The following is a 27,404-nucleotide window of genomic DNA, read 5'->3' as shown; positions in this document are numbered from 1 at the left end:
AACATGGCGCTTTGTATGCACCTTTCAAGGGCACAGACCCATGCACAGCAACAGTGCCATCAGGAGGGGCCATCAGGAGCAGCCAGAGTACCTCACAATGAACATCCAGAAGCACATGCCAGGTTCTGGATATCTAAGACGGCTCCTTGGAAGGAAGGGGCTCTGCAGTAGTCCTGGAAGAAAGGGTGTAATCCCAGGGGACTACATGAGGAAAAGCTACAACTCTAAGAGGTGGGGCCATCTACGGTAGCTGGAGGCAGAAAGGCTGGGAGGGCCTTCTTTGGGGGTGGGGGGGGACAGACACCTGTCATATTGGATCTAGAACACTGCTATTTAATAGCAGTATTTAAAATCCCTGGTATTTACCCAAAGGAGCTGAAAACACATCCATATAGAAACCTGCACATGGGTGTTACAGCAGCGTTATTCCTAAATGCCACAACTCGGAAGCAACCAAGGTGTCCATCAGCAGGAGAACAGATAACACACTGTGCTCCATCCAGACAAAGGAACATTTATTACTCAGTGCTACAAAAAAACCGAACTATTAAGCCATGAGAAGACCTGAAGGAAACTGAAATCATGTTACTAAATCAAAGAAACCAATTGGAAAATCTATACATATCCTGTATGATTCCAATTCTAGGACATTCTGGAAAAGGCAAACCTATGGAGACAGCAGAAAGATCAGCAGTGCTGGGCGGGGTTGGGAGGAATAAGTGGAGCATGGTAGATTTTTCCAGCAGTTGAAACAAACTCTATGTGGTGGGTACCTGTCAGCATGTTTGTCCAAGCCCCATAGAGTGACCATCACTAAGAATGAACCCTAAAGCCACCTATGGTCTGGCTGTTATGGGTGGAATGCAGGTTCTGGGTGGAATGCAGGTTCGTGGACTTTAGCAAATACCCCCCCCCCCCTCGGTGGAGATGCTAACAGTAGCAAGGGCTGGGAAGACAGAGGTGCTGGGGAACTCTCTGTACCTAGCCCTGTGTTGTGCCTTGAACCTAAAAGTGCTCTAAAGACACATTCAGTAATGGGTAGGGAGCCCCATTGCCTGCGGCTAGAACACACACTTCTATCAAACAGTTACGTTCCGAGCACAGAGCAGGAAAGACAAAACAGAAGATCGCTAACTACCGAAGTATCCAAAGGCTTTTATGTTCTCTCAAACCATCAAGAAGATGCCACGAGGGAGACAGCACCGGCGTTTCAAGGATGAGAAAAAACTGAGTCCAGAGAAGATAAGGAACTTGGCCTTAGCCCTGCCAGTGAAAGAGGAAACCACGAAATCATCCCAGCAGCGCTCAATGCCAGAGCAGCAACCAGGCACCAATCCCAGACCCCTTCTACTCCTCCCAGGAACCCAACAACACTGCTCACCCTGTGGTGACAGCACCGACTTCGCCCTTAGAGCCACTCGTCCTCTTGACGTCCCAGACCTTCATCATCCTCTAACTCCACAAAAAAGAACGGTCCTTCTCTGTCCCTCCTCCCTGGGACTTCCCTGGATGTGGGCAGGGCCTGAGCTCCTCGAGGTGCCCTGACTCTGCCCCCGCCCCCCACAAGCTCCTCTAACCTGCCACCTGCTTCGGGGCTCCCGTGGCTTGGCACTCTACAACCGCAGCACTGTGGGGCTGGCAGACAGGGCTGTGACCTCCCGTCAACCTTCTCTGCTGACACAGAGAACAGGACTCTCCCAGCAGGTTCAGTGAGCCCAGATGAAGCCAGCTTTCCTGACTCTTAGGCAACAGGCCTCACCAAGCAGGCTTCTCAAACTGGACCCAGGATGAGCACAGGGTATCAAACGGAACAAATGAAATGTCTTTCTAAACTAAAGATCCTAAAACATCTTGGCCTGGAGTGCTCTTTCCTACTGAAGAAGGGTCCTTAGAGCTCTGCATCTGGGCTGCCCAAGCCCTCAGAACCAGCAGGAAAGTCTCACACCACACCAACACTCCAAACCCCACAACATCAGGAAACCTTCAAGGTCCATAGTGGAGCATCCAAACAGCCCCATCCACCCTCTTTGCCTGCATTCGCAAGAGACCCCACACACGTGCTGTGGGTGGGTGGCCACAGAAGAGTCTCTTCTACCAAGCGAGGTGCAGAGAAGAAAACTCCTGGGAGGCAAACGACCTAAGCCACAGTGCCACAGCGAGTCTCTCAGGGTGACTCGGCATCTTCGTGGCCCATGCATAACATGCCCCTGCCCAATGCTGACCCTGCCTTTGCAAGCCTCCTGCCAAATGCCCCTGTGCACAGAACCACAGCTCCCAGGACGCGCCCTCAACCGCCCAACAAAATACCTGGGGCGTGTCTGCTTTCTTAAAGGTCCCTGGGCAGCGCAGGCTGTTGGGAATCAACGTCAGAAAGGCTGGAAAGCAACCCCTGGATTTCTGTGCAACTTGCTGCCCTCGCCACTCCCCTCACCCCCCAGCACGCATGCAACCCCATGCTTCTCCATCTGTCCACTGGGACTGTCCCCCAAGGTGCTGCTCTTAAACCACCCTGGTTCCTCCTCTCCCGCCCCTTAACGCTTGGCCTGAAATTCTAACTTGTCTAAAACTACGCTCTTCTTCCTCAACTCAGCGAACAGTGCAGGTACCGCTCATCCTTATTCCAATCGCCCGGGTCCTCTCCCATCCATCCCTCTCCTTGCTGCCACTCCCCTGGTTAAACTGGCCATCCAGTCTGGGAAGTAACAGGTGTTCTACACGCTGGTACCGCCCCGACCGTAAAACGAGGGCAGACACCAACCGTTCAGGTCGGTGAGGACTAGCGCCTGGTAGGTGCTCCGTGACGGTTCTTTCTGCTCCTCTGGGTCTTTCCCACATGCTAATGCCACCCCGCCTGCCTCGGGCTAAGTAGTAGAGCACAAGGATGCGAAATCACAAAGAGGGAGCTGTGAGTTCCAGCTCCGCGAGGACTTTGGTGATTTCACCCGACCCTGCTGAGAAAGCAGCTCGCCGGCCACGCTGGGCTGCACAAGCTCTACGTCACCGAGACCTCCCTAAGGGCCCGCGGGCAACCAACCCGCAGCTTCCCGGCCACCCAGACGGCACTGCTGGCCACTGAAACCCCGAGCTCACGCGTCTGCACACAAGCACTGAGGATCAGGACACCCGACCCGCCCGCAGCGCCCAGCCTGACTTCAGGGGACGCCATCTGCCAGCGCACCGCAGACTGCGGGAGGGCCGCCAGCAGCTCCGTCTTCTCAGGTTCCTGCCAGCTCGGCCCCACCTGCCCTCAACCACGTCTCTGCGACTCCCAAACCGCCTCTAAGTCGCTGCCCGCAAACAGCCCTGTCCTCCCGCGGGCCTGCCTGCGCGGCTCCGTCCCCGCCTGGACCGCAGCGAGCACCGCGCAAGGGGAGACGAGAGCCGAGCGAGGCCCGCCGCGGGGGCTCGGGGTCGGAGGGGCGGGGGCGCGGGGGCGGGGGCTCGGGCCTGCGGGCGGTGGCTGACGACGCACACACAGGCCGGAAACACCTGCTCACCGCTGCGGCCCGGACTCGCGCGCTCTCCCGGCGCCCCCCTCCCGCCCCCCGCCCACACCCCCCCGGCCGCGCGCCCGCCGCTCCCGCACGACAGGCCGGCGCGCGGGAGGCGGGGCCGGACAGGAGCCCGAGGGGTAAACTGAGGCCGGGAGCGGCGGGCTCCCCCGCCCCCGGGCCAGGGCCGCCAGCCAGCCCGCCGCGCGCTACCTGCAGCACCAGGGCCTGCGCCGCCCCGGGCGGGAAGCCCATGCGGTCGGACGGGTGGCGCAGCAGGCGGTAGAAGTCGGTCTTGCGGTAGAGAAAACCGAAGAGCACGCGCAGGAAGTCCTGGACGTTGCCCACGTGCTGCAGGATGCCCAGCAGGGCCTGGTCGTACAGTTCGGCCGCCCCAGGCTCCATGGCGTCGCCGGCCGCAGGGACGCTGCTCACTGCGGGCGCGGCCCGGACGCCGGCCCACGGCCACTTCCGGCACGCTGCGGTAACGGCTCCGCCGCCGGCGCAACTTCCGGTCTGCGCCCGCCCGGCCCCCGGCTATCGGGGCCGGGCCGTGGGCGCCGGGGCGACCCTGCCGCGAGCCTCGCCCCCGCCGCCCGACCGGCTTCCCCGGGCAGCCTCGCGGAGGACCACACGTGGGCCCCGACGTGGCTCCTAGGCGCCAGAAAGCCCGCGCCTGCGAGACCGAGAGCGCCCAGCGGCCATGTTAGAGACGGGCGGAAGGGGTGTGGCTCGGGCCGCGTCACGTGGGCCCCGTTGTCACGTGGTGGCGGAGCACCGCCCCTCGGTGGGGAGAGGGCCCGCCTGGGGGGCGCGGAGGGCGCGGAGGGCGCAGAGGGCTGGGTGGCTAGAGCTGCGCCACCAGCTCGGGGCTTGGGGATGCACGCGTGTAGGCGGGTGTGACTTGTCCACCTGCGCGCGCCGCGCTCACGTGACGCCCTCGGCCGCCCAGTGCAACTTGCCGGAGGCTGCAGACACTACGCTGGCTCGGGGGCACGACGGGCCCGGCCGGAGCTGCCCTCGGGCAGCAGAGTGAGTGACGTCAGCGGCAATGCCCTGGTTCTGAGAGCCCTGGAGGAGCTGGGTGCCTAGGACCTTGAAACCACAGTGAGGTTGCTAGGTTGGGTACGCAGCTGGCTGCTCTCCGCAACTAGGATCTGCAAAGGAGCGTACATCGTCGCCGTCCATGGGCTCCAATTAACCTTAGATGGAGTTAGACCCGGATGAATTGCCCTAGGGCAGTGACGTCACACCTTCCTGACGCTCACTGAAGACTCCAAAGGCCCTTTAGGTGCGCCCTTCTTAGAGTTAGCATATCGGATGTTAAAACTCAGAATTTAAAATTTTTTATTCATTTTTTTTATTCATTTTTTTAAAAAAATACACAAGCACATTACGCATTAACATTTTTATGAAGAAATAATGTTCTTCAAAGCAATGAAGTTTACCCAGAAGAGTAGCATAGCTTTACATTTTTCGCAAATGTCTTTAGTGTTGGGCTTAATAGAAAACAGCAAGTCTCCCACCTTTGGCTTTCACTGCATTGCAATACGTTTTGATCGAAACATATGAAGAAACCCAGTCTTATGCAGATTGGAGTTGGAAATGAGAGGAGTGTTTTGTCTTTTCAAATACAAGCATTTTTTTTTAAGATTTTATTTGTTTATTCACGAGAGACACAGAGAGAGAGGCAGAGACACAGGCAGAGGGAGAAGCAGGCTCCATGCAGGGAGCCTGACATGGGACTCGATCCCGGGTCTCCAGGATCACACCCTGGGCCGAAGGCGGCGCTAAACTGCTGCGCCACCAGGGCTGCCCTACAAGCATCATTTTTTTTTTTAAATTTATGATAGTCACAGAGAGAGAGAGAGAGAGAGAGGCAGAGACACAGGCAGAGGGAGAAGCAGGCTCCACGCACCAGGAGCCCGACGTGGGATTCGATCCCGGATCTCCAGGATCGTGCCCTGGGCCAAAGTCAGGCGCGAAACCGCTGCGCCACCCAGGGATCCCCAAGCATCATTTTTTGAGGCCAAAATTGAACGTGTGGTAGTTAACAGCTGTAATATGGAATCTGAAACATAAATAAATGTTTCCTAATCGTCACATTGATATCTCTCAGTCTGTAATGCACTTTGAGTGGATCTTTTACATGCGTGATTTCCTAACATCAGACTGGAATGCAGAATATGGCCAAACAAACCATATTACAAATGTACGAAGCAACCTAACTGTAGATGGTAGAAAAAAGATGCTGAGCTAAGTAACTCTGGAAATGAATGGAGTCTGAGACTAAAGGAAAAAGTTGCTAAAAAGAGACGCTTCATCCTAAACATGTTTCGCTTCATCCTAAACATGTTTCCCGGGGAGGGGGGGGCTATCATCTCTGAAAATACTACACACCTAGAGTGTAAGTAATTAAGCAATTGTGTGGGTGCTGGAGTAAGGCTTCTCACTCCCGGCATGGGAAGTTACAGAGAAGCCAGAGAGGAGTCTAGAATGATCCATGTGCTGATGAATTAGAGCTGGAGGCATCAGCATGAACCTAAGCTTAGCTTAATCTAGCTACAGATGGCTACATGCAGGAATATTCATAGAACTGTGCACACACGTGTGTTAGTTTATACACGCATATTTTCTAGAGCAACCACGTCTCAGCAGCAAAGTGCATGTGGGTCCTGGGTTCGAATCCCATCTCCACTTGAAGCACCAGGACTCTTTGGAGAAATGGCTGATTCTAGAAAGGGGGCAGAAAATATACAAGTTGAGCCTGGACCAACTTGTAGAGCAGGGAGCAGGGAAAACAGGAAAACCCCTCCATGACGGGAGTATGGCAAAGGGACAGAAGATCCAAGAGAAAGAGCTCCTAATGGCCCAAGAGAGAACAATCTGACCAACAAAATGAAGTAGTTTCACATCAGAACCCAAACTACAAAAAGGATAGCCATGAGTCCACACAGCAGACTGAGTAAATAAATACATGGAGGAAAATAGACACCTGTCCTATTTGGAGGAATTCTGAATAACTTATGTAAGTTCCAGGGGATCGCTGGGTGGCTCAGCAGTTTAGTGCCTGCCTTTGGCCCAGGGTGTGATCCTGGAGTCCCAGGATCGAGTCCCGCATCGGGCTCCTTGCATGGAGTCTGCTTCTCCCTCTGCCTGTGTCTCTGCGCCTCTCTCTCTCTTTCTCTCTCTCTGTCTTTCATGAATAAATAAAGCCTTAAAAAATTTATGTAAAAACTCCACCCTTCAGGAAGTGGAACATAACTCCCCACTGCCCTAGTAGAGGGTGCGCATCGTGGCTTCCCTCCAAACAGCACAGCATGGACAGCACGGGAAGGGGAAGGGCCCGGGACAGACACGACCTCGCAGGGCAACAGGAGTCGGTGCCAGCAGTGGGAAGTCACGGTGATAGCCTGCACCCTTTATGTGATCTGCTGAGAAGGGGCCTCACCTTTGCCATCTCTCGGCCAGAAACCCACAGCCTCAGTCTCCTAACTGGAGACAAACACCAGACAATACCATTTGAGGGATATTCTACAAAACTACTACTGCCCGACCAGTCTCCTGGAAATCGTCACGGCCATGGTAAACAAGGAAAGTCTGACAAACTCTCACAGCCAAGAGCCTACATAGACATAACAACTAATGTCACATGCTTTCCTGGATGGGATCTGGGGCAGAAAAGGGGACACCAGGTAAACTCTAAGGAAATCTAAATAAAGCATGGACTTTAGTTGTAATTATGATACTGGTTTAGTAATTGTGCGATGATGAATGTGCTATACAAACATAATATGTTAATTGGGTAAACTGGGTGTGAGGTATATGAGAACTCCCGGTATTATCTTTGCAATTTTTATGTTAATCTAAAACTATTCTAAAATGTTAGAGTTTTCTTTTTATAAATGTATCTTAAAAATGATAATCATCCGTAATCCTACCCTTTCCCCCAAAGAGCAGGTGGGATGTACCGTGTTGTCCGTCCAGGGAGGAGTAGTGGTGGGAGCGTGAATAGGGCAGCAGCTTTGTGGGGAGGCTTTGTCTGTATCCAGACAGGACCTCAGCCACACTGCCTCCAGGTAACCCTCCCACACATACACCAGGAGATATGCAAACACATGCTCGGCCTCATAGAGGTTCATGCTCTATAGCTGAAATCCTACAGGTTTTTAGAAAAGTAATGTTTACCCTGCCTTAGATAATATGCTTCATCAGGGCTTGTAGCCACACATAAGCGATAATCAGACTCACCCATGTGCCAGTATATCTGACCACTTACATTAAGCAGAGCGTGGGGTCTACGTACCCCATTCATAAAGAGTATAAATAGACGTATCTTGTCTGGCCAGTTTTTGGCACCAAATGAGTTTTTCCCAAACGTACAAAAGAAAAAGAAGACAAACTAGATTTTCAGAGATTTGGGAATTCCACATAAGTGATTATGGAGCTACAGTAGAAAAGTAGTTGGGAACAATGTGCCCACCAGCAGGGGAAAGGACAGAAATGCTGTGTCCACTCACGCAGTGGGATACAGTGGGGCCATCGCGGCGACTGGGCGAGGTCTACAGGGACCCAGGTGAATGAATCTAACGTGTATGGCATTCATCAAGTGATACCATTTATGAAACTTTTCAAAATGTGAAATACTACTATATATTGTTTACATATAGATACAGGGAATTTAGGTTTAAAAACTTGCACGAGGAAGACATGCCAACTCCAAGAGACAGGTCAGGAACAGATCACATTCACACTGCCATGTGCCACCTTCAGCATAGTCGTGTCCTCATGGATGCACCCTGGTGGCTGCAGAATGTCCCAGCACAAGCACTCCCACGGGGACAGCCTCTCCCATACCCTGAGTGGGAGGACGGGTCGAGGGGCCCCCACAAGGGAGCCTGAGTGGTCCCCGGGCCCAGGGCTGGGGAGCCAGCACAGGGGCTCCAGCTTCATCAGAAGTCTGGTCCACTGCGGGGCAGAGAACTGTCGCCCACTACACCGTTGGCGGAATGTTGGAAGCCGTAGTTGACATAGGTGCTGCTGGCCATGGATGTTGGGACCAGGTGGGCAGGGGCCCCGACGGCCTCTTCTGTCTTCTTCTGGTCCAGCACGAGAGCTGCATTAATATCAGGCCCTGCAGGAGAACAACCACAGAGGACCCCGGTCAGGGAGGCCTGCACTAAGCAGGAGGGTCCTCCCTGCCCTGGTCTGTCAATGGAATGAGGGACCGCTTCTCTCAGCAAGGAGGGCCTGCCAGGTGCTGCCACAGGACGTTTTGGAAGAAAGGAGAGAGGAGATCTCAGGCAGCAGGGGATCTGATCTGGAAACAGAGGGGCAGGGGTGGTGGTGGAGGGGAATAGGAAGGGAGGGCCCACTGTATCAGAGAGGCTGACTGCAGGGCAGGGGGCCTGCTGACCTGGGATGGCTGGGTGCAGAGGTACAGGGGTACAGGGGGCAGGCTGCTATGTGAACGGGCCCTGCTGGGCTGGGACCACTGGGTGCAGGAGTGCGGGGGTGTGGGAGGCCCTGGCCGGTGGGCACTCAGGCACCCGGCCTCTCACCGAGGTAGCTGAGGACCACTGGCAGGAAGACCAGGCCATGCAGCAGACCCAGCACGGTGATGAGGAGGTTGAGGCGGAAGAAGAAGATCTGGATGAGCTGCGCCTTGGCCAGGCCCAGGACGAGGATGCCCGGTAGGTTGGTCATGGCCACGCCAGCAAACACCTGCAGGGTCACAGGCGGGTGTGAGGCCAGGCCCAGGGTAGCAAGCAGGGGGCGCAGGGGCTGGCGGGCGTACTCACTGCGCTGCCCATGGAGATGGTGGCCTCCTTGGCCCTCTCCAGCCGGGTGGGCCGGGTGCTGACTGCAAAGGAGCGGGTGATGTGGGACACGAACTCCACGGAGATGCCCACCGCCTGGGGCAGAGAGGGGCATTAGGCGAGCAAGAGTGGGGGTGCGGGGTCTCTGCAAGGTGGAGGGCAGCTTACCGTGACCAGGTTAATGAGCGACACGGCATTGTAGCTGATGCCCCACAGGGCCATGAAGCCCACGGTGTCCACGAGGATCATGATGATGGAGAACAGGTTGAGGAGGCCGGAGCGTAGGTCCATGCCCAGCAGCAGGCAGCAGACTACGAAGGTGGGCAGCAGGCAGATGGCGAGCATGAAGAGGCCCTCGGGGACCACACTCAGGTACTGCTCGTAGAACACGTTGGTGATCCTGTGGGGCGGAGCGCCATCAGCCCTGCGGCATGTGGTGGCCACCTTCTAGGGGACCCTCCCTGCCCCCACCGCCGCTGGGACTCACGTGTAGGGGAAGACCTCGAAGGCCGGGTCGGTGCCCGGCACCTGCCGCAGCTGGGCCGTGATGTTGGCCGCCAGCGCCCGTGACACCCGCAGGGCCTCAGTGTAATCCTCCGAGTTCCGCAGCGGCTTGTGGTAGGCCATGAACCGGGAGGCTACGCCAGCCGGGGGTGGAGGAAGGACAAGGTCAGGGCCCCGCTGTGGGCGCCCTCACACCCTGGGGCATACCTGCTGCCATCAGGGCTCGGCAGCCCCCACAGTGGTATAGTCTTATATCATGAGCAAGGGGCGCAGAGCTGGGGTCTCGCCCACAGCTCTACAGTGGCTCCTACTCCCACCCCCACCCTCATCCCACCTTGAGCCTCCACTCCTCCTGCCTCTGATGGCTGCACCTAAAGACAACTCCCAGATAAAGCCAAATGCTGTGCTCTAGGCTTTCAAAACATGCATCATAGTTTTCAAATTAATTCAATTAGTCTTCCCATGTGCATCTTCCCAGAGGGGAGATCCAGAAGCGGGGCAGGGTGACCCCGGGCAGGGGCAATAGTCATCCATGTAGCCAGCTCCACATGGTGAGGAATTGGTGAATGTGAGAAAGAAGTGTGAGTGACTCCTCAGGGTGGTACCACCTCTGGAAGAGTCTGGGAACGTCTCCCTGACTGAGGATTTGGGGAGGGGTTGCTGCATAACACACCTCTGAGGACAGGGCAGGTAGGAGTCCCCCATGAAGAAGGAAGGGGAGAAGTTTGCAGATTGAGAGGTTCTCCCCCGGGGCTGCTGGTGACCCCTCAGGGCTGCTGGTTCAGGCAATGCTTACCTAAAACCTGGCCATCAGATCCCAAATGCACGGAGGTGTTGTACGCTGCCAGCCCACTGCAAGGAGGCCAGTGCAAAAGCTTCATCAGAGACCACAGCCATCCTCGCGATGGTCTGCGCTCCGCACTCCAGCACCCAAGTGGCTGTGCTCCCCACCCACCCCAGGCTTACCCTTTGGGACACTTGATGTTGGGCGGGTCACTCAGGAACCAGGGAAGGTACTTGTGGAACTGGTCCACGGATGGCCGGACAGGGCCCAGTGTGAAGTTCACGCAGTTCTTCAAGCAGGCTAGGGAGTCTGCAAAGAGAGGGGGGGCTCCGGGCAGTGCCACACCCAGGGCCGGCGCTGCTGCTCTCTAGCCCCTTCCACTCCATTCCCATCTGGGTCCCCAGGCACTTCCACCACTGAAACATGTGTGGCAGGTGTGCTCTGGAGGTGTTTGCACTTGTCTCTGTAGGAGGACTCCCCCTCTTGGTCATGGAAACTGCCAGCAACTATGGTAGATGATGAAGCAACGTGGGGGGCAAAGAAGCGACACCCTTGGGCCTTCCCACTACACCTACAAATGCAGCTATGGGGGGGGCAGAGCCACAGGCTGAGCTCAGCTCTCCCCACCACCACCCATGAGCGTCAGCAAGCCAAGATCACAGCTCAGGGGGTGGGAACCCACACATGTTCTCCCAGCCCGTGCCTGTACCCTCACTGCCCTGAGAGATCACAGGAGGAACAAAGAGGGCCTAGCCATGCCCCTGCCTCCTGCCTCAGCTTCCCCAAGCTGTGGTAGGTGGGAGCTCCCAGAGGCCTGGCACTCACTGACAGTCGAAGGGCAGAATTTGTCCTTATTAGCACCAAAGGCATAAAGGCGGCAGCAGGAGGACGGGGTCAGCCAGTCGATGAAGTCATCCACCCAGGAGGAGGCAGGGATAGCCAGGTAAGACCTGAGGGGCAGGGGAGAGGAGGCTGGGGATGGGGGCACCGAACCAGGTGGCCTACCCCCCAAGCCCATGGCAGGAGGAGGGCAGCTGGGTAGGGTCGAGCCAGCCAGGAAGGGGGGCTGGGGGCACACAGGGCTGGGCCGGGCACTTACTCCTCGGGGAACTCGGTGGCATACTGGATCTTCTGGGTTAAGGAGTAACTGTCGCACCCGGCACTGGAGCACACAGCATTCATGCCCGCCTCGCTGGAGAAGTTGTAGCCTCCCGTGGTGACAAAGTAGACGGGAGCCCCCACCTCAAAGTAGCGGTTCAGGAAGAAGAAATAGTCCAGCAGGTATGAGTCCTGGAACAAGAGGCAGTCACTGAGGTTGGGGCCAGACTCCTCCTGAGGGGCTCACCCTGGCTTGTGCTCACGGGGGTGCACACTCACGGAGCTGCACACACACTCATGGATGTGCACATACACGGAGGTGCATACGCACTCATGGGGTGCACACTCAGAGATGCATGCATACTCATGAGGGTGCACGCACACCTACAGAGGTGCACACTCACTCACAGAGATGCACACATGCTCATGGAGGTGCACATATGGTCCTGGGGGTGCACACTCACAGAGGTGCACACTCACAGAGGTGTACACTCACCCATGGAGGTGCGCACACACTCACCGAGGTACACACCCACAGACGTGCATACACACAGAGGTGCACACACGGAGGTGCACGCTCACTCACAGAGGTGCACCCACACCCACGGAGCTGCGCACTCACAGAGATGCACACACATCCATGGAGGTGCACACTCACAGATGTACACACACACCCACAGAGGTGCGCATTCACAGAGGTGGATGCACACCCACAGAGGTGCACAATGACAGAGGTGCACACACACAAAGTTACATGCACATTCACAGAGATGCACACACAGAGGTGCACAATCACAGAAGTACATGCACAGGCTCACAGAAGTGCATACTCAGAGGTACATACATCCTGGTGTGATAACAGGTACACCCACAGAGCACATGCATGTAGGTATAAGCACAGAACACCAGGTTCCAACATGCATGAACATTCTCTCTCTTACACACACACACACATTCATGTACATGTAACGTTGCCCCTTCCCATTATCCCCATTTTGCTGCAGCGACAGCCTAACAAGCTGGTGTGTGACCAAAGCCCACACGCATGCCCACGTGTAAACACCCACGTGCACACCCTCGAGGCTGTGTATCAGGCAGCTGCATGATCTGTTCGCTTCTTCTAAAACATACAGCCTGGGAGTGGTGTGAGAGAAAGTGGAGTCGAAGATACCAGGAATCCATCCCCCACCTGGACACCACTCTGCTGGCAGCACCTGTCTGAGAGAGACGGTGTGCAGCCACAGGCTCTGCTGAGGGCTCGCAGCTCCCAGGGAAAAGTCTGGAAGGCGAATTGTGCTCGACGTCACCTGCCTTCAGCTCTCAGCATTGCAGCAGCTACCTGGCCACACGCAGGCACTTTGCACCCAGCTTGAGGGGTCCAGCATGGAACACGGGAACCCCAAGCCCCTAAAGATCACGGATTTGCATTCTGATAGCTGACCGCTGCTCCAGCCTCACTGGTACAGTCGGGCTGCTGCCATAAGCTCCCTGGCCTCAGCCTGGCACATCTGCTGAGAGCTTTAAGTGACCAGTGACCAGTTTATTAATTTTTCTCTTTGTGTTTTCCCTTTTTCCCCTTTTGGCAGCCAGATGTTTCAGGAATGGGACATTCAAAGGCAATCACAAATACAAGAGAAGTTACCTCCCGTTACCAGGGAAAGGCTTGGGCTCAGAAATGACCTGGTAAGACTATCCTTCTGTACCCCAGGCTAATCTCCAGGACAGAAACACCAGCAACAGCCACTTTTTTTTAAAAGCATATCTCAGGGAAGGGGGAGAATCTGATCTTTAGAATCACCATATAAGACTTAACTGTGGGCAGCCCTGATGGCTCAGCGGTTTGGCGCTGCCTTCAGCCCGGGGTATGATCCTAGAGACCCGGGATCGAGTCCCACATCAGGCTCCCTGCATGGAGCCTGCTTCTCCCTCTGCTTGTGTCTCTGCATCTCTCTCTCTCTCTCTCTCTCTGTCTGTCTTGAATATATAAATAAAATCTTTTAAAAAAATGACTCAACTATCCATTTTTCAACAAACATCATAGACACACAATCAGGAAAGTAGGGCCCATACTTAGGAACCAACATTTATCAACAGATGACCTCCTCGAGAAAGACCACACGGTGGACGCATCAGACGGAAACTTTAAAATGCCTGTCTTAGGGATCCCTGGGTGGCGCAGCGGTTTGGCGCCTGCCTTTGGCCCAGGGCGTGATTCTGGAGACCCGGGATCAAATCCCACGTCAGGCTCCCAGTGCATGGAGCCTGCTTCTCCCTCTGTCTATGTCTCTGCCTCTCTCTCTCTCTCTCTCTCTCTGTGACTATCATAAAATAAATTTAAAAAAATGCCTGTCTTAGGGATGCTCGAAAAGCTAAAATAAGATTTGGACAAAACCAAGAAAAGAAAAGTGTGAACAAAATGGAATGATGAACAAATAGAAAATATGAAACAGAACCCAGAAGGAAATTTTGGAGCTGAAAAGTACAAGGACTACATGAAAAATTCTGGCCGTAGGTTACATGACATTCTGTACATGAAACTCCAAAAGTGTACCCCAAGCCCCTTAAAACTAGTAAATAAATTCAGCAAGGTTGCAAGTTACAAGATCAATGCACAGAAATCAGTGGTCTTTTTTTTTTTTTTTTTGGTCTTTCTATACATGAATCGTGAATAACCCAAAGAGGGAACTAGGGAATGTCCAGGGACTGCAGCATAAAATAATAAAGTACTTAGAAATTAATGTCACCCAAGGGGTGAAAGACCTGCACTCTGTCAACCAGGCAGCATTGCCGAAAGAAATTAAAGACACAGGTAAGTGGGAAGACATCTGCGTTTATGGGCTGGAAGACTGAATATCGTACAGGCTGCTAGAAAGTCTCCAGATTCAGTGCAATCCTGTTAAGATCCCAATGGCGTTTCTTGCAGATATAGAAAAATCCATCTTAAAATTCACAAGGGACTCCAAATAGCCAAAACATTCTTTAAAAGAAGAATAAGGGGCAGCCTGGGTGGCTCAGTGGTTTATTACTGCCTTCACCCCGGGGCGTGATCCTGGAGTCCCAGGATCGAGACCCGCATTGGGCTCCCTGCATGGAGCCTGTTTCTCCCTCTGCCTGTGTCTCTGCCTCTCTCTCTCTCTCTCTCGCTCTCGCTCTCGCTCTCTGTCTCTCATGAATAAATAAATAAAATCTATAAATAAATAAATAAATACATAAATAAATAAAAGTATAAATTTGGAGGACTTGGGGGGCGCCTCGGTGGCTCAGTCCATTAAGCATCCAACTTCTGTTTTTTTTTTGTTTTTTTAATCTTTTTTTAAAAGATTTATTTATTCATGATAGACATAGAGAGGGAGAGAGACAGAGAGGCAGAGACACAGGCAGAGGGAGAAGCAGGCTCCACGCAGGGAGCCCGACATGGGACTCAATCCGGGTCTCCAGGATTGCGTCCTGAGTCAAAGGCAGGCGCCAAACCGCTGAGCCACCCAGGGATCCCCAGCCACCCAGGGATCCCCACCAACTCCTGGTTTTGATTCAGCTCATGATCTCAGGGCTGAGAGATTAAGTCCAACACTGCACTCTGCACTCAGTGTGGAGCCAGCTTAGGGTATTTCCCTCTACCCCTCCCCTGCTCTTGCACACATGCTTGCTCTATCTCTATCTCTTTATCTCTCTCAAACAAAATAAATCTTTAAAAAAACAACTGGAGGACTCACATTTCCTGATTTCAAAACTTACCACTAAAAGACCTGCACTAGGCTGGGCTCCACGCTGAGAATGGAGCCTATGGAAGGAAGGAAGGAAGGAAGGAAGGAAGGAAGGAAGGAAGGAAGGAAGGAAGGAAGGAAGGAAGGAGAGGAAGGAAGGAACAAAGAAAAAAAGAAGAGAAAGGAAGAAAGAAAAAAATACATGACTATGTACAAACTTAACTCAAAGTGGATCCAACACTGAAGAGCTGAATTTGTGAAACCCTTAGAGGAAAACGGGAAAAACTTCAGGATACTGGATTTGGTAATTATTTCTTGAATGACACCAAAAGCTCAGTTAACAAAAAGAAAAATAGGCAAATTGGACTTTTTGAAAAATAAATTTTTTTGAAGACTATTTTTAAGTCATTGCCACACCCAATATGGGGCCTGAACTCATGACCCCAAGATCAAGAGTCACACGCTCTGGGGCACCTGGGTGGCTGAGTCAGTTAAGCATCTGCCTTCAGTTCAGGTCATGATCGCAGAGTCCTGGAATCAAGTCCCACATCAGGCTCCCTGCTCAGCAGGGAGTCTGCTTCTCCCTCTGCCTCTGCCCCTCCCCCTGCTTGTGCTCTTGCTCTCTATCAAATAAATAAACAATATCTTAAAAAAAAAAAAGGACAGGCAACCAATAGAAATGCAGAAAACATTTGCATCATGTACCTGATAAGGGATTAATACCCAGAATATCTAGAGAACTCCCAAAATTCACAAAGAAACCAAACCACAACAAACAAGTTGTTTCAGAAATAAGCAAAAGACTTGACCAGCCCTTTCTTCAAAGACCCACCAATGGGTAGTGAGCACATGGAAAGATGCTCAGCATTGCCACTTATCAGGCAAAGCAGGTCAACACTGCACAGAGATGCCCCTTCACACCTGTGGGGATGGCTGCCATCAAAACAGAGAAAAAAGAAAAAGCCAGAAACAAGTGTTGATGTGGAGACACCAGAGCCCTGGTGCACCTCTGCAGGGAATGCGAAATAGGACAGCTTCACGGCAAGCAGTCTGGTGGCTCCTCAAAACAATTAAAATAGGAAAGAATCATCCTGCAATCCAGCAGTTCTACCTCTGGGAACACACCCAAAGGAAGCAGGTTTCAGAAGAAGTCGCTGTGCACCCACGTTCAAGGCAGCCTCATTCCCAACCTCTCAGAAAAAGGGAATCCTGGTCCGCAGCAGGCAAGCAATGTGTAAACCAGGTGGGGTGTGTATGCGTGCGCTCGCGTAGTATGAACCCCTCGGCCTGGCGGGACCCGCACAGGTGATGCTGAGCAGACGCCCGCACACAGGACAGTGTGGGGCTCCAGTGCTGGGGGGGGAGGGGAGCAGGGGGTGTTCTGGCAGGTGGGGCACCCTCACCTCCACCCGCCTCCGATACTACGGGTGCCCGGACCCCTCACAGCCGTCTTCCACCCACGAGGCTCTCAGACCCCTGGCGCCCTGACCCTGCTGGGGGGCCTGGGCCCCGACGCCGGCGCTGCAGAGCACTGGCCTGAGGACGCGGCGTGCCCAGTTCCGGGCAGGCCCAGGGCGGCCGCTCGCTCCGCCTGCGCGCCCGCTCCCCCCCGCCCCCACCAGGCCCGCAGCCCGCGGCCACCCCTGCGCCTGGTCCCTCGGGTGCCGAGTCGCTGCTGTCCCCGGTTCTCGAGGGAGCAGCCCCTGGCCCGGCCCTGCCCCGCGCGGGGTCGCTGACCCTCCCGGACCCAGGGGAGCGCGGCCAGCGAGCGGAGGTGGCGGGGTGCGCCTCACCTTGGGCAGGGCCAGCTCCTGATCCAATCCCACGCGGATGTGGCACATGAAGTAGAGCCCCACCCCGAAGAGGCCGGTGAACAGCAGCAGCTGAGGAGGGCGGGGCAGGGTCACTAAGGCGCGGGTTGGGGGGGAGGCTGAGCAGACCCTCCCACCCCGCCCCGCCCCTGCCCTGCCCTGCCTCCGCCGGCCGCGCCACCCCCCCCCCGCGCGCCCCCAGCCCCACCTGCCACGCAGCCCGCTCCCGCAGCCCCACTAGCCCCCACACACCCCCCCAGGCCCACCCACCCCGGCCTCCAGCCCCACTCACCACCACCGCCCGTGTCACCCGGTGCAGCAGGACTGGGACGTAGAACTTGCGGAAGACTCGGAGCAGGAGTCCCTCGCTCTGACCGGGTGCCGGCAGCTTTGGGGCGCTCACGCAGCAGCAGACGTCCAAGCGGGAGGCCTGGGGGGAGGCAGCCCCTGCAGGTGGTCCCCAAGCAGCTCCCAGGGACGCGCCGGGTGCTGCGCTGTTTGGGTTTCTTTTCTATCTTGATCCAACACCTCTAAACTTTGCGCTGTCGCATAAATGACAGCCCCCTGCCAACATCTCTCTTACATTTTTTCCTTGGCCTTTTTGCACTTCACAGGTTTGTTTATATTCCCATAAATCACCAAGACACAATGACTTTTCTACGTGGCCCACAGGCACACTGCCCCTGCACCCAGCCCCGCTCTCTGAGCCTGCTCCAGGACATAAAGCCCCCCCTCCCCAGGAGGTGAGGCCTGGGGTCCCTGCCCCCCCCTACCTCCTGCCTCCTGCTGTCCAGAGAAAGCAGAGCCACGAAGGCTGACACCTGCAGCAGGAAGTCCAGGACGATGGCAAAGCCCGAGGTCAGGGCAAAGGTCTTCACAGCGGGCATAGGGGTCAGGGCCCCTGGGGGACGCAGGAGTGAGAATCAGGGCCTGGCAGGAAGGGGGCCACCCACAGGCAGTGCCCCCGCCCTCCGGCCCAGGCTCACCTAGAAAGAAGCAGATGGCCTCGGACAGGCTGCAGAGCAACATGCTAGGGGCCACACTGCCCAGCGCTCGGCCGATGTGGGCCTCCCGCCGCTCTCCCGGCCTCCGGGGCAGCCTCTGCAGGAGGTCAGGGACAGCATGCAGAGCCAGCCAGGAGCAGGGAGCGGGGAGCGGGCACGCGCTCCCACTCTCCCATCAGGAGCAGACCCCCCCACAAAGCCTCTGGTCTCCGCCTTGTCTACTTTGTGGGGTCTGGCCCAGAGACACACTTGGTGCATTTTGGGGTGTCCGTAGCAGGCTTGTTCAGACATGTCCCTGGGTCCCTCAATGGCCACCAATGGGAGAGGCTAGATCAGCCTGGACTGTGGGGCAGGGCGGGCCCGGAGGAGGAGGTGTGGCAACTCACTGCAGGGCAGCACCTGGGCTGGGAGGAGAGCCCCCCTCTCACCTGGTACTCCAGAACAAAGATGAAGATGTTGTCAGCGCCCACGGCCAGCACCAGGAAAGGCACCACCTGAAGGATCACCAGGGAGGACGGCACGCCGAGGTAGGAGAAGAAGCCCATGGCCGCTGTCACTGCTCCCAGCACCACCGCCACCCCGCCCAGGCCCAGCGTGACCTTGGAGTCCACCTGCAACGGGACCAGGCTCAGCCTCCTGGCTACGGAAGGGCGGGCAAGCTCGGCGCCTACAGGTCAGCTCTACAAGTGGGACATTCTACAGGTGAGCTCTGCGCCTGCTCCGGGGGGGCTTCTCTGAGAGCAGGCTGCTTCCAGGAAGCATAACCCCTTGGGGAGCCACTGAGGGGAGGGTTCCGGATGTCCTGCCAGGCCAGGCCACCCCCCTGTGCCTCTGGCGGTTCTCACCGGCACCCGGCGCCAGCTGGAGTAGCTGCCCAGCGCCAGGGTGATGTACAAGAAGATGATGATGTAGCTGACTCCGAAGACGGGCAGGTCCTCCGCCGTTGTGCGGTTAATCTCATCCTCCAGGGAGCGCTGCGGACACACGACCCCCCAGCCCTGCTGACCCACAGGCTCCCAGAGCCCCTGCAGGAGACTGCAGAGTCCCGTACTCCCAGACAGGCGGGCCCAGGGCTGTTCAGGAAGAGGGAGGCCCGCCGGGGACACGGGCACCCACTCTGCAGAGCCAGGGACCCCAAAGCCTACCTCAGCCATGAACGTGACCTGGAAAGTGCCAGCTGTCCGCCGCTGGAAGGCTTTCATCTCCTCCAAGAAGGCTGCCTCCCAGAGCTTAGCCTGGGCCAGCCGGGGGTCCCCAGGGGCATAGTTGTTGAGGGAGAAGGTCATAATCAAGGCCTCCGCCTCAGAGTAGTCCTTCCCTGGGATGAGAAATGCTCAGCCACCCTCCTTCCTTGCCCCTGCTCCCCTTCCTCCCCAGCCTCACCCCTGCTCCCCTCCCCAACCTTCCATATTTAAGTCCTTGTCCAACCCTCCACCCCATTTCCCTCTTTCAGCCAAGGGCAAGACGTGTGAACCCAAGCACAGACCAGAGGACCTGGGCAGGCTGGGAGAAGCTGGAAGACGTGCCAGGTCTGTGGCCCCGTGCCCCTCCCAAGCCTGGCCACCCCCAGGCAGCAAGAATCCATCACTATTCCCTCCCTCCTGCCCACTGCCCTTGCCCCATCTCACCCCCTCGCTGGCCTCCCCGGGGCCACCCGGCTTACCTTTGTAGCCACCCACGGCAAGGAAGGGGAAGACAGGGCCCCCATAGTCAGCCATGCAGCTCAGGGCTAGGGCTGTGCCATCCTTGAAGGTGAGTGGGGCGCTGGGGGGAGAAGGAAGGACTGTTCCTGGCCCTGTGCCCACTGCCAGGCCTGGCACCCAGCCCCAGGCTGCCAGCACCAGCACCTGACCCCACGGTCAGAACCATTTCTCCCAACAAGATTTCCTGAGTCCCAACCCACAGTGAACCGGAGCTCTCCTCTCATACCTGCCTGAGGCTGAGGGCTCTGGGCTGCATCCCAGACAAGGAGGTGGGTGAGTATCACACACACATGCGCACACACGGCCCCTGGACTCCTACAGGGTGGCTGCGCGGGCCTCGAGCTGTTCAGCCTCCCCTCCCCACCAGCCTGGACCCCTGCAGGCCCTGAGTTCAGATGCTCCTGCCCTGCAGGCAGATGAGCAGCCCTGCCACCTTGGGAACATCTCTACCGAGCCTTCCTGCCTTCCTGCCAGCACGTATTGGGCTCCTGGACGAAGTGCTCTTTATTATTTTTTTAATTTTTTTTATAAGATTTATTTATTTATTTATGGTAGACAGAGGGAGAGAGAGAGATAGAGACACAGGCAGAGGGAGAAGCAGGCTCCATGCCGGGAGCCTGACGTGGGACTCGATCCCAGGACTCCAGGATCACACCCTGGGCCAAAGGCAGGCGCCAAACCGCTGAGCCACCCAGGGATCCCCTGAAGTGCTCTTTATGAGTGAGCACGTCGCTCACCAGCTGTCCTAGGCGCCCTCGTTACTGTGTGACCTTGAGCTGCTCACCACCCCTGGGCCCCAGTTTTCCTGTCTCTGGAATGGGGATAACCAGACCACCCAAGAGTTGTGAGCATCCAAAATCAAAATAAAGCCAGCATGAGGATGGGACTTGTGGCCAGAGCTTCCTCCCTGACCCACCACCTCTCAGGGCCAACAGGGGCCAAGACACAGACTCTGGGAAGTGGCCCAAACGTGGGCTTCCCCAAGGGGTGGAGCCCTGGGTCTCCCATTTAATCCCATGGTTCTCATTGTGGCATCAGAGCCTAGGAGTCCTGGACACCCTTTCCAGGGGCATCAAGGACAAGACTATTTTCATAAAAATACTGAGATGCTGTTTGCCTTTTCCCCCTTGTTTGCCCTCACGTATAAGGGGCACAGACAGTTCACCCACGTAGTTTCAGATTCCATGTTGCAACTAACACCTAGTTAAAAACCACCTGCTGACTTGGGTGAGGTATCGTATAGGTGACTCCCAAGGATGTGCAAAGGCTATCACGGCATGGCTCCCTCGTCTGGCCACACAGGTGCAGAGCCAGGTGTTCTCACTGTACTACAACCAACAGGCCACACGCGGATGCCGGAATCCAGCTGCCTTCTACTAAGCAGGATACTGTACTACCTCTGTTGATGTGTAACGGGCTTACTCTTGTCATTTTTAAAGAATTAATACATATTCTTTTATTTCTCAGCTTCGCTTTCTCATGGGGTAGATGTCAGCAGAAAGAACCTCTGCCCAGGCCATTGCTCTCTGGGGACTCAGGTCCTGTGTCAGAGTGTGAGCAGGCCCAAGACCAGATGTCAAGGACCTCCGCCCACTGCAGCTTCAGAGAGCCCGGGCCACCGCCTGCCCACCTGCTGCCCTCAGGGCGCGGGGCTCCAGAGCCCTCCCTCCCAGTCCTGAGGCCTCGTTAGCGTCCTGGGTACACCATGGCACAGTGCAGACAGTCAGGCATGTGGCTACCGCCTGATAGGGGGACTCCGCCCTGATCCCAGGGCACCTCACGGGCCCCCAAGTGAAGGCATGTGTGTGTGGGGCCATCGCACGACTCTGTGACACACAAAGCAAGAATGGGCAAGGATGTCACTGCTATGGCCAGGCGGAGCCAGAACTAGAGAGGCCACGATGGCTCTGGACAAATCTGCAACAGCGGGTGGGAAGCCCTGAGGGAGTGGGGCTTAGAGGGGGGCAGGGAGAGAAAGGGTGTGTCTCAGCCCCTGAGACCGACATACGACATGGGGAGCCAGGCAGGACCAGGGGCCTGGCTGCACACGGCAGCCCTAGCTGCAGCCGACCGTGGGGGGACTCACTTAGCACAGTAGAGAAAGTGGTCCCTCCAGTCCACCTGGGAAGTCTGGCCCGTCAGCGTCTGGTTGGCCGTGAGCAGCAGGTGCGTGCGGTTGCTCTGGAAATACTGCAGGAGGCTGTTGATGCAGCAGTCGGAGAGGCTGGCATTGTGAGGGTTGAGGGGCGCGAAGCAGATGTCCTGCAGTGAGATGTGGCGCTGCTCCTCGGGCGACCACACCTGGAGGTGCCGCAGCGTCTCCTGCAGCTCCAGCAGCTCCAGCAGGAGGTCAGAGGCCAGGACCCCACTGAAGTTCTTGGGCCCCAGGAGCAGGGAGTCGTAGTGGTAGCTGGGGCGGTTGGGAGCCGTCAAGATCACCTGGTTGGTTCGGAGGAAGGGGCCAAAATGCTGGTCGTGGAAGGCCTTCTCGCTCCGGGCTTGGCTGCTGGGGGCCGACCACAGCTCCACGGGGTCCGTGGTCAGTTCCACAAAGGCCAGGCCTCCTGACAAGGCCAATACCACAGCGATGGACACCAACAGGATGGTCAGCGGCCACGAGGCCACCCATGTGCCCCAGTTCTGGAAGCACTGGCTAAGGATGACGTTGGTGGAGAGGCTGAGTTTGTCAGACAGGCTCATGCCTGCCTTGGGGTCTGGCATCTTGTCCTTGCCACAGGAGGAGGCCAGGCGGGTACCCACCAGGAAGGTGATAAGCAGGGCAAAAGCAGAGCAGAGGATGATGACAAGGGCCAGCCCACCTGCCAGCCCGCCCAGGTAGAAGGTGGAGTCCAGGGCCTGGGGCTGGGGGATGGTGGGGCAGGACGCAGCACAGTCCTGGCAGGAGCAGGCCGCTGTGCCATTACCCTGGGACTCGTTGCAGGGCCTGATCTCCCCGGTCAGAGCCTGCATCCCACTCCCTAGGGCCTGGCCGGGCTCTATCAGGTGGAAGGTGATGTCCAGGGGAGCCAGGCCATTCGAAGTGTCCCCCTGGAAATTGAGCCAGCGCTGAGCGTTGCAGAGGGTGGAACCGTAAACGCCACACATGGTGCCCACGGCCAGCGTGGCAGCCGCAGGGATGCGCACCCGGCTGCAAGAGTCGTAGGTCTGCTGGGCGAAGCTGTCCTGGTAGAAGGCCTCATAGGCCACCACAGCCTGGGGCTGGCCACCCCCGCCCCCGGCCACGCGGGTCACGTTGATGAAGAGGCTTTGGTTGGGGCTGCAGGTGTTTTGGCAGTGCAGGTTCACAAAGTTGTCAGAGCAGGTGGGGCAGCGGGTGAGGAGGGCCTTGGTGACCGCAAGGCTCGTCTCCAGGGACAGCAGCTGCTTGGGGGAGCAGCAGGCATAGGTGGTGGTGCCTGTGTAGAGGCGGGGGCAGATGCGCTGTAGGAGGGTCAGGTGCTCACCAGTGACACGGGGGGCGGGCGTGTTGGACAGGCAGGACACGTTAGACAGAGGCGCCAGTCCCCCAGACAGCTCCGGGTTCTTCCCACACTCGTCGTAGAAAGAGCAGTAGCCAGGCTGGTGGATGGGTGTGTACAGCTCACTCTGGGCCTGTGGGGCGGGACGACATCACTGCAGGCCCCGGCGCCAGGCAACGCTTCGGGAGGCTCTGGGCAGTGGGGGCAGGTGCAGGGTGCCCAGCGGGAGGCCCCGGCAGGGGCAGGGTGTCTCCACGGTGTCTGGGGGCCATGGGTGACAGGCACCGCCAGGCCTTCATCCTGAGGAAGGGGGTCACTGAAGAGGGGGAGGGGGCCGGATGGTCACATCGGACGATAAGGGGACAGGTGGGGAGAGTGGGATGGGATGGAGGCGGCTCTGTAGTCCTGCTGAGACACGGTGGCCCGGGCCAGGCTGGGAACTGAGTCCAGGTGGCCCTGTGCCCTCGGGGCAGTGTCGCTTCGAAGGTGGCTGCCATTGCCCGAGCTGCAGCCCACACCTGGGGGCCCAGGGCCCCTCTCAGACGTTCTGTGCAGAGCTTTCCCTGCCCTCATCAGCTTGGGGCTGAAAGCCTTCACCCGTCCTCCCAGACTAGGGAGTCACAGAGAAACCTGAGGTAAGAGCTCCCAGAGCTCCCCCAGAAACTAAAGGCTCACCAGGTGATCCCCCCGAGCCCACCCCAACAGCCTTCCAGGACAGGACCCTCCCTGACCCCTCTGCTGGCCACCTCAGGCCAGGACGCCCACGGCGCACCGGCGATGGGAGGCACTCCGTCATCCCCAGGCCCCAACTCTTGGGTCCACCTAAGCCATGACCTGGGGATGTGGGCCACCCAGGACCCCGCCCCGCACCCCTCTCGGGAGCACCGAGACTCACCACGCGCAGGAGCAGTGCCCATAGCAGCCAGCCTCTCAGGCCAGTGTCCGCCATCCCTGTGCAGGGAAGGGGTCCGAGGGCAGTGGGCCCAGGCCACAGGGACAGCTGGGGACAGCTAAGCTCTGGCTCTTGGGGACACAGAGTGCGTGCCTAGGCAGCTCATGTACTTAAACTGGGGGTGCGCAGCAAGGCAGCCTCCCCATGAGGGACAGCCTGGCCTGACTTGTCTGGGACCAATGGGGCTGAGCCCCACACCTCCCACGGCTGCCAGCTAGTTAATGATCCACCTTCTCTGTCCTGGCTTTGTCTCACCCTCTTGATGAGCCTCCTGGTGACATCGTCCTGGCTTTGTCTCACCCTCTCAATGAGGCTCCTGGTGACGTGCGGGGGCGGGGGGTCTCCCCTTCACCTACTTCCTGAAGTGAGAACTGGCCCTCCACGCCCCCACACTCCCACCCCGCCCACGTGCAGACCGCCCAGCCTCAGAGCCCCTCTGTGCCCGGCCCCCTCCTGGGACCAGGCCAGCTCCTGGGACACACCTTGCACTGCCAACCTTAGCAACTGTTGTTAATTAATATTAACAGCCTGATAACAGAGGGGGTAGTTAGAGGTGGAGTGACCAGTGACAATCATCCTTCTCTGGGTGGAGGGGGAAGTTCAGTTTCCCAAGGCCTGACAGTGCACAGAGATCCCAAAAGCCTCCTCTGCCTGCCCGGCTCCTCTGCCCTGTTCCCCTCCCTCCTGTCCCTGGGCCAGGCCTGTCCCCGCCAACCCTGCAGGAGCACAGTGTCCCCAGGAGCCCCACGCAAACAACACAGGTGCACCATACTCACCTTCTGCTCCCTCCCTCGGGCTCTCCCTATCACCAGGTGGACCAGACCTTGGCCCCCACGGCAAGGCTGAGCTGATAAGCAAGTCTGTGCAAGCACCTCCTGTGTGGCCGCCTGCTGGAGACAGCTGCAGGAAGAGCGTACCGTGTGGACCCTAGCCTGACTCAGAGGAGCCTCCCCAGATGTGCCAGGGAAGACAGAAGCCGAGAGGGGCTCAGGCCCACCCCTGAAGCCCTGAGTGAGCCACAGGTGGGGACAAGAGTCAAGGGCCCAGGGCTGTCACGTGTGGAGTGGCCACCGTCCAGTCCCCTGCCCCTGTCCACCTGGCTGGCCAATGCTGAGACGCCAGCCCCCATTTGGGATTCCTGCCTCTGCTCGTGGGTGTCTGCCCCCATAACAGAGCCTGAGTCAAAGATTTCACTGCAAACAGTTTATCACAGGGTGGCCCCAGATGTACCAGCAGGGGCACGGGGACGGCCAGGGAATGGAAGGAAGCCTGTGTGGTCTCCAGGGTCTTCCCTGGCATACCTCCAGGCTGACAGCAGAAGACCAAGGTGCTCCCCACAATCCATGCACTTCCCGCTGGGCTGTGTCCTGCCACCCACAGGTCCAGCTCCTGGAGCCAGAGGCCAGGAGGTCCCAGTGCGTCATGACTGTACCTTAGTATCTGGTTTCTGTGTTCGTGCCCAACAGTATTTCCTCGGTTTTGCATTGATTCAAACCGAGATCCTAGAGATGAGATCAGTGCCAAAAGGCACCCGCTTTATGCGGTAGATGCACACCCCTGCGCTCTTCCCTTAGGCTAACAGGAAGCACATCAAAAATCTTAGCGTGTCAAGTGAAGGGTTCAGATGTTTACCCCCCCCCCCCCGGCCAGGACTGAAATGCTTTCCTACTGTGGTGCTCAGCAGCCCCCGGCACGGCACCTGGCTGGGTGTGCATGTAGTGCTCTGACCAGCCCAGGTGGCCATGGTGACCCCCTGGGCTGCCAGCCGACACAGTGAGATTTGGGGTCACCTGGGCCACCCCTCATCATCCCTGTTGTCACATCTTGATGCTATTTGCTTCTTTGCTCTCCCAGCCTGCTCAGCACCTGTGATCCAGTTCTGGCCAGTGTGAAAGCTTCCTTTAAAAAAATAATAATAAGTGTCAGTTTTTGGAGCAGTGTGCTCTTTACAGAAAAACTGGGCAAAAAGTATAGGAGTTCCAGACACCCCTTCACGTCCCCACAGCCCCCGTTACTAACCTCCTGCATGAGTGGGGCACATTTGCCGGAATTGATAAGCCAGTGTTGACACATTGAGTGAAGTCCACGGTTTATGTGAGAGTTCACGTTTGGTGTCATATATTCTATGGGATTTACAAACATGGAATGCCACATAAGCATTTCGTATCGTAACCACGATACCTTTTAGTATCATATGGAATAGTGTCTCTGCCTAAAACTCTTGTGCTCTGCCCTATCCATCCTTCCCCTCTTCCCAAACCCCTGACAACCCACAGCTCCTTGGGCAGATGTTATTTTGCGTGGTGAACACACACAACACAAAGCTTACCATCTTTACCATTTTTCCGTGCACAGTCCAACATGTTAAGTACATTGACACTACTGCACTGACATCACCACCATCCATCTTCTAAATAGGAAACTCCGTACCTGCTAAACCCCAACTCCCCGGCCCCCCACGCCCACCACTCCACGTATGTCACGTTAGTACAATCACACGTCTTTCTTGTGACAGGCTTATTTCACGGGACATAATGTCCTCACGCTTCATCCCTGTTGGAGTAGGTGTCAGGAGGCCGAGCTTCTCTGAGCCTGAACGATTCTTCAGTGTGTGGACAGACCACATGTTGCTTATCCATCCATCCCCTGATGGATGCCGTGGTGCTTCCACTTTTGGCTGCTGTGAATCATGTTATGAACATGGGTGGGCAGCACGTCTTCCAAATCCTGCTTCAGTCTTTGGGGTATGTTTCTAGACATGCAATTGCTGGGTCATATGGCAATTCTGTTTCAAACTTTTTGAGGAACCAGCATACTGGCTCCTACAGAGGCTGCGCCCTCTCACACCCCTGCCAGCAGCGCACTTCCACACGCAGTCTGCTGCTGTTTCAACGGCAGCCGTCTGGGTGGGTGCACGGTGCCAGCTTATCGATGTTTTGATCCGCAGTTCCCCGATGATCAACGACACTGAACATCTTTCATGGGCTCATTGGCCATTCGTACATCTTCCTTGGACACAGGTCTACTTAAGATCTTTGCCCATTTTGAAATCAGA

General features: G+C 56.7%; 2 protein-coding genes across 2 annotated transcripts in view; both read right to left on the bottom strand.

Moving 5' to 3' along the window:
* The window catches only part of NUDCD3 (NudC domain containing 3), a 59,027-nt gene extending 54,850 nt beyond the window's left edge, over positions 1–4,177 (bottom strand). Inside the window, exon 1 of the mRNA XM_055334689.1 lies at positions 3,705–4,177. Coding sequence (XP_055190664.1) covers positions 3,705–3,896 — 192 coding nt within the window. The 5' untranslated portion in view covers positions 3,897–4,177. The remainder of the gene's footprint in view (positions 1–3,704) is intronic.
* Positions 4,178–4,420: 243 nt separating this feature from the next.
* On the bottom strand, positions 4,421–24,454 carry NPC1L1 (NPC1 like intracellular cholesterol transporter 1). The gene is made up of 19 exons (XM_055334688.1): positions 24,293–24,454; positions 22,005–23,530; positions 19,879–19,979; positions 19,361–19,533; positions 19,061–19,189; positions 18,644–18,826; positions 18,198–18,312; positions 17,985–18,112; positions 17,504–17,641; positions 17,194–17,283; positions 11,698–11,888; positions 11,424–11,548; positions 10,781–10,907; positions 10,611–10,666; positions 9,798–9,948; positions 9,479–9,710; positions 9,293–9,406; positions 9,053–9,215; positions 4,421–8,625 (listed from the first exon to the last, which is right to left on the bottom strand). Exons 1-19 carry the CDS (start codon positions 24,344–24,346, stop codon positions 8,444–8,446), a joined length of 3,978 nt encoding a protein of 1,325 aa, XP_055190663.1. The 5' UTR covers positions 24,347–24,454; the 3' UTR covers positions 4,421–8,443.
* Between the last annotated feature and the right edge of the window lie 2,950 nt (positions 24,455–27,404).

Source organism: Nyctereutes procyonoides, unplaced genomic scaffold, assembly GCF_905146905.1.
Source record: "Nyctereutes procyonoides isolate TBG_1078 unplaced genomic scaffold, NYPRO_anot_genome, whole genome shotgun sequence".
NCBI classification, from domain to species: domain Eukaryota; kingdom Metazoa; phylum Chordata; class Mammalia; order Carnivora; family Canidae; genus Nyctereutes; species Nyctereutes procyonoides.
The sequence above is the reverse complement of the archived record's forward strand: the minus strand, read 5'-3'. Positions and strand labels throughout refer to the sequence as shown.

Excerpts from the sequence above, each read along its gene's own strand:
- NPC1L1 (XM_055334688.1), bottom strand. The coding sequence starts at position 24,346 with ATGGCGGACACTGGCCTGAGAGGCTGGCTGCTATGGGCACTGCTCCTG. Across the intron at positions 18,313-18,643 it reads TCTTTGTTCTGGAGTACCAG|AGGCTGCCCCGGAGGCCGGG; the intron begins GTGAGAGGGGGG and ends GACCTCCTGCAG. Across the intron at positions 10,908-11,423 it reads ATTCTGCCCTTCGACTGTCA|ACTCCCTAGCCTGCTTGAAG; the intron begins GTGAGTGCCAGG and ends CTCTCTTTGCAG.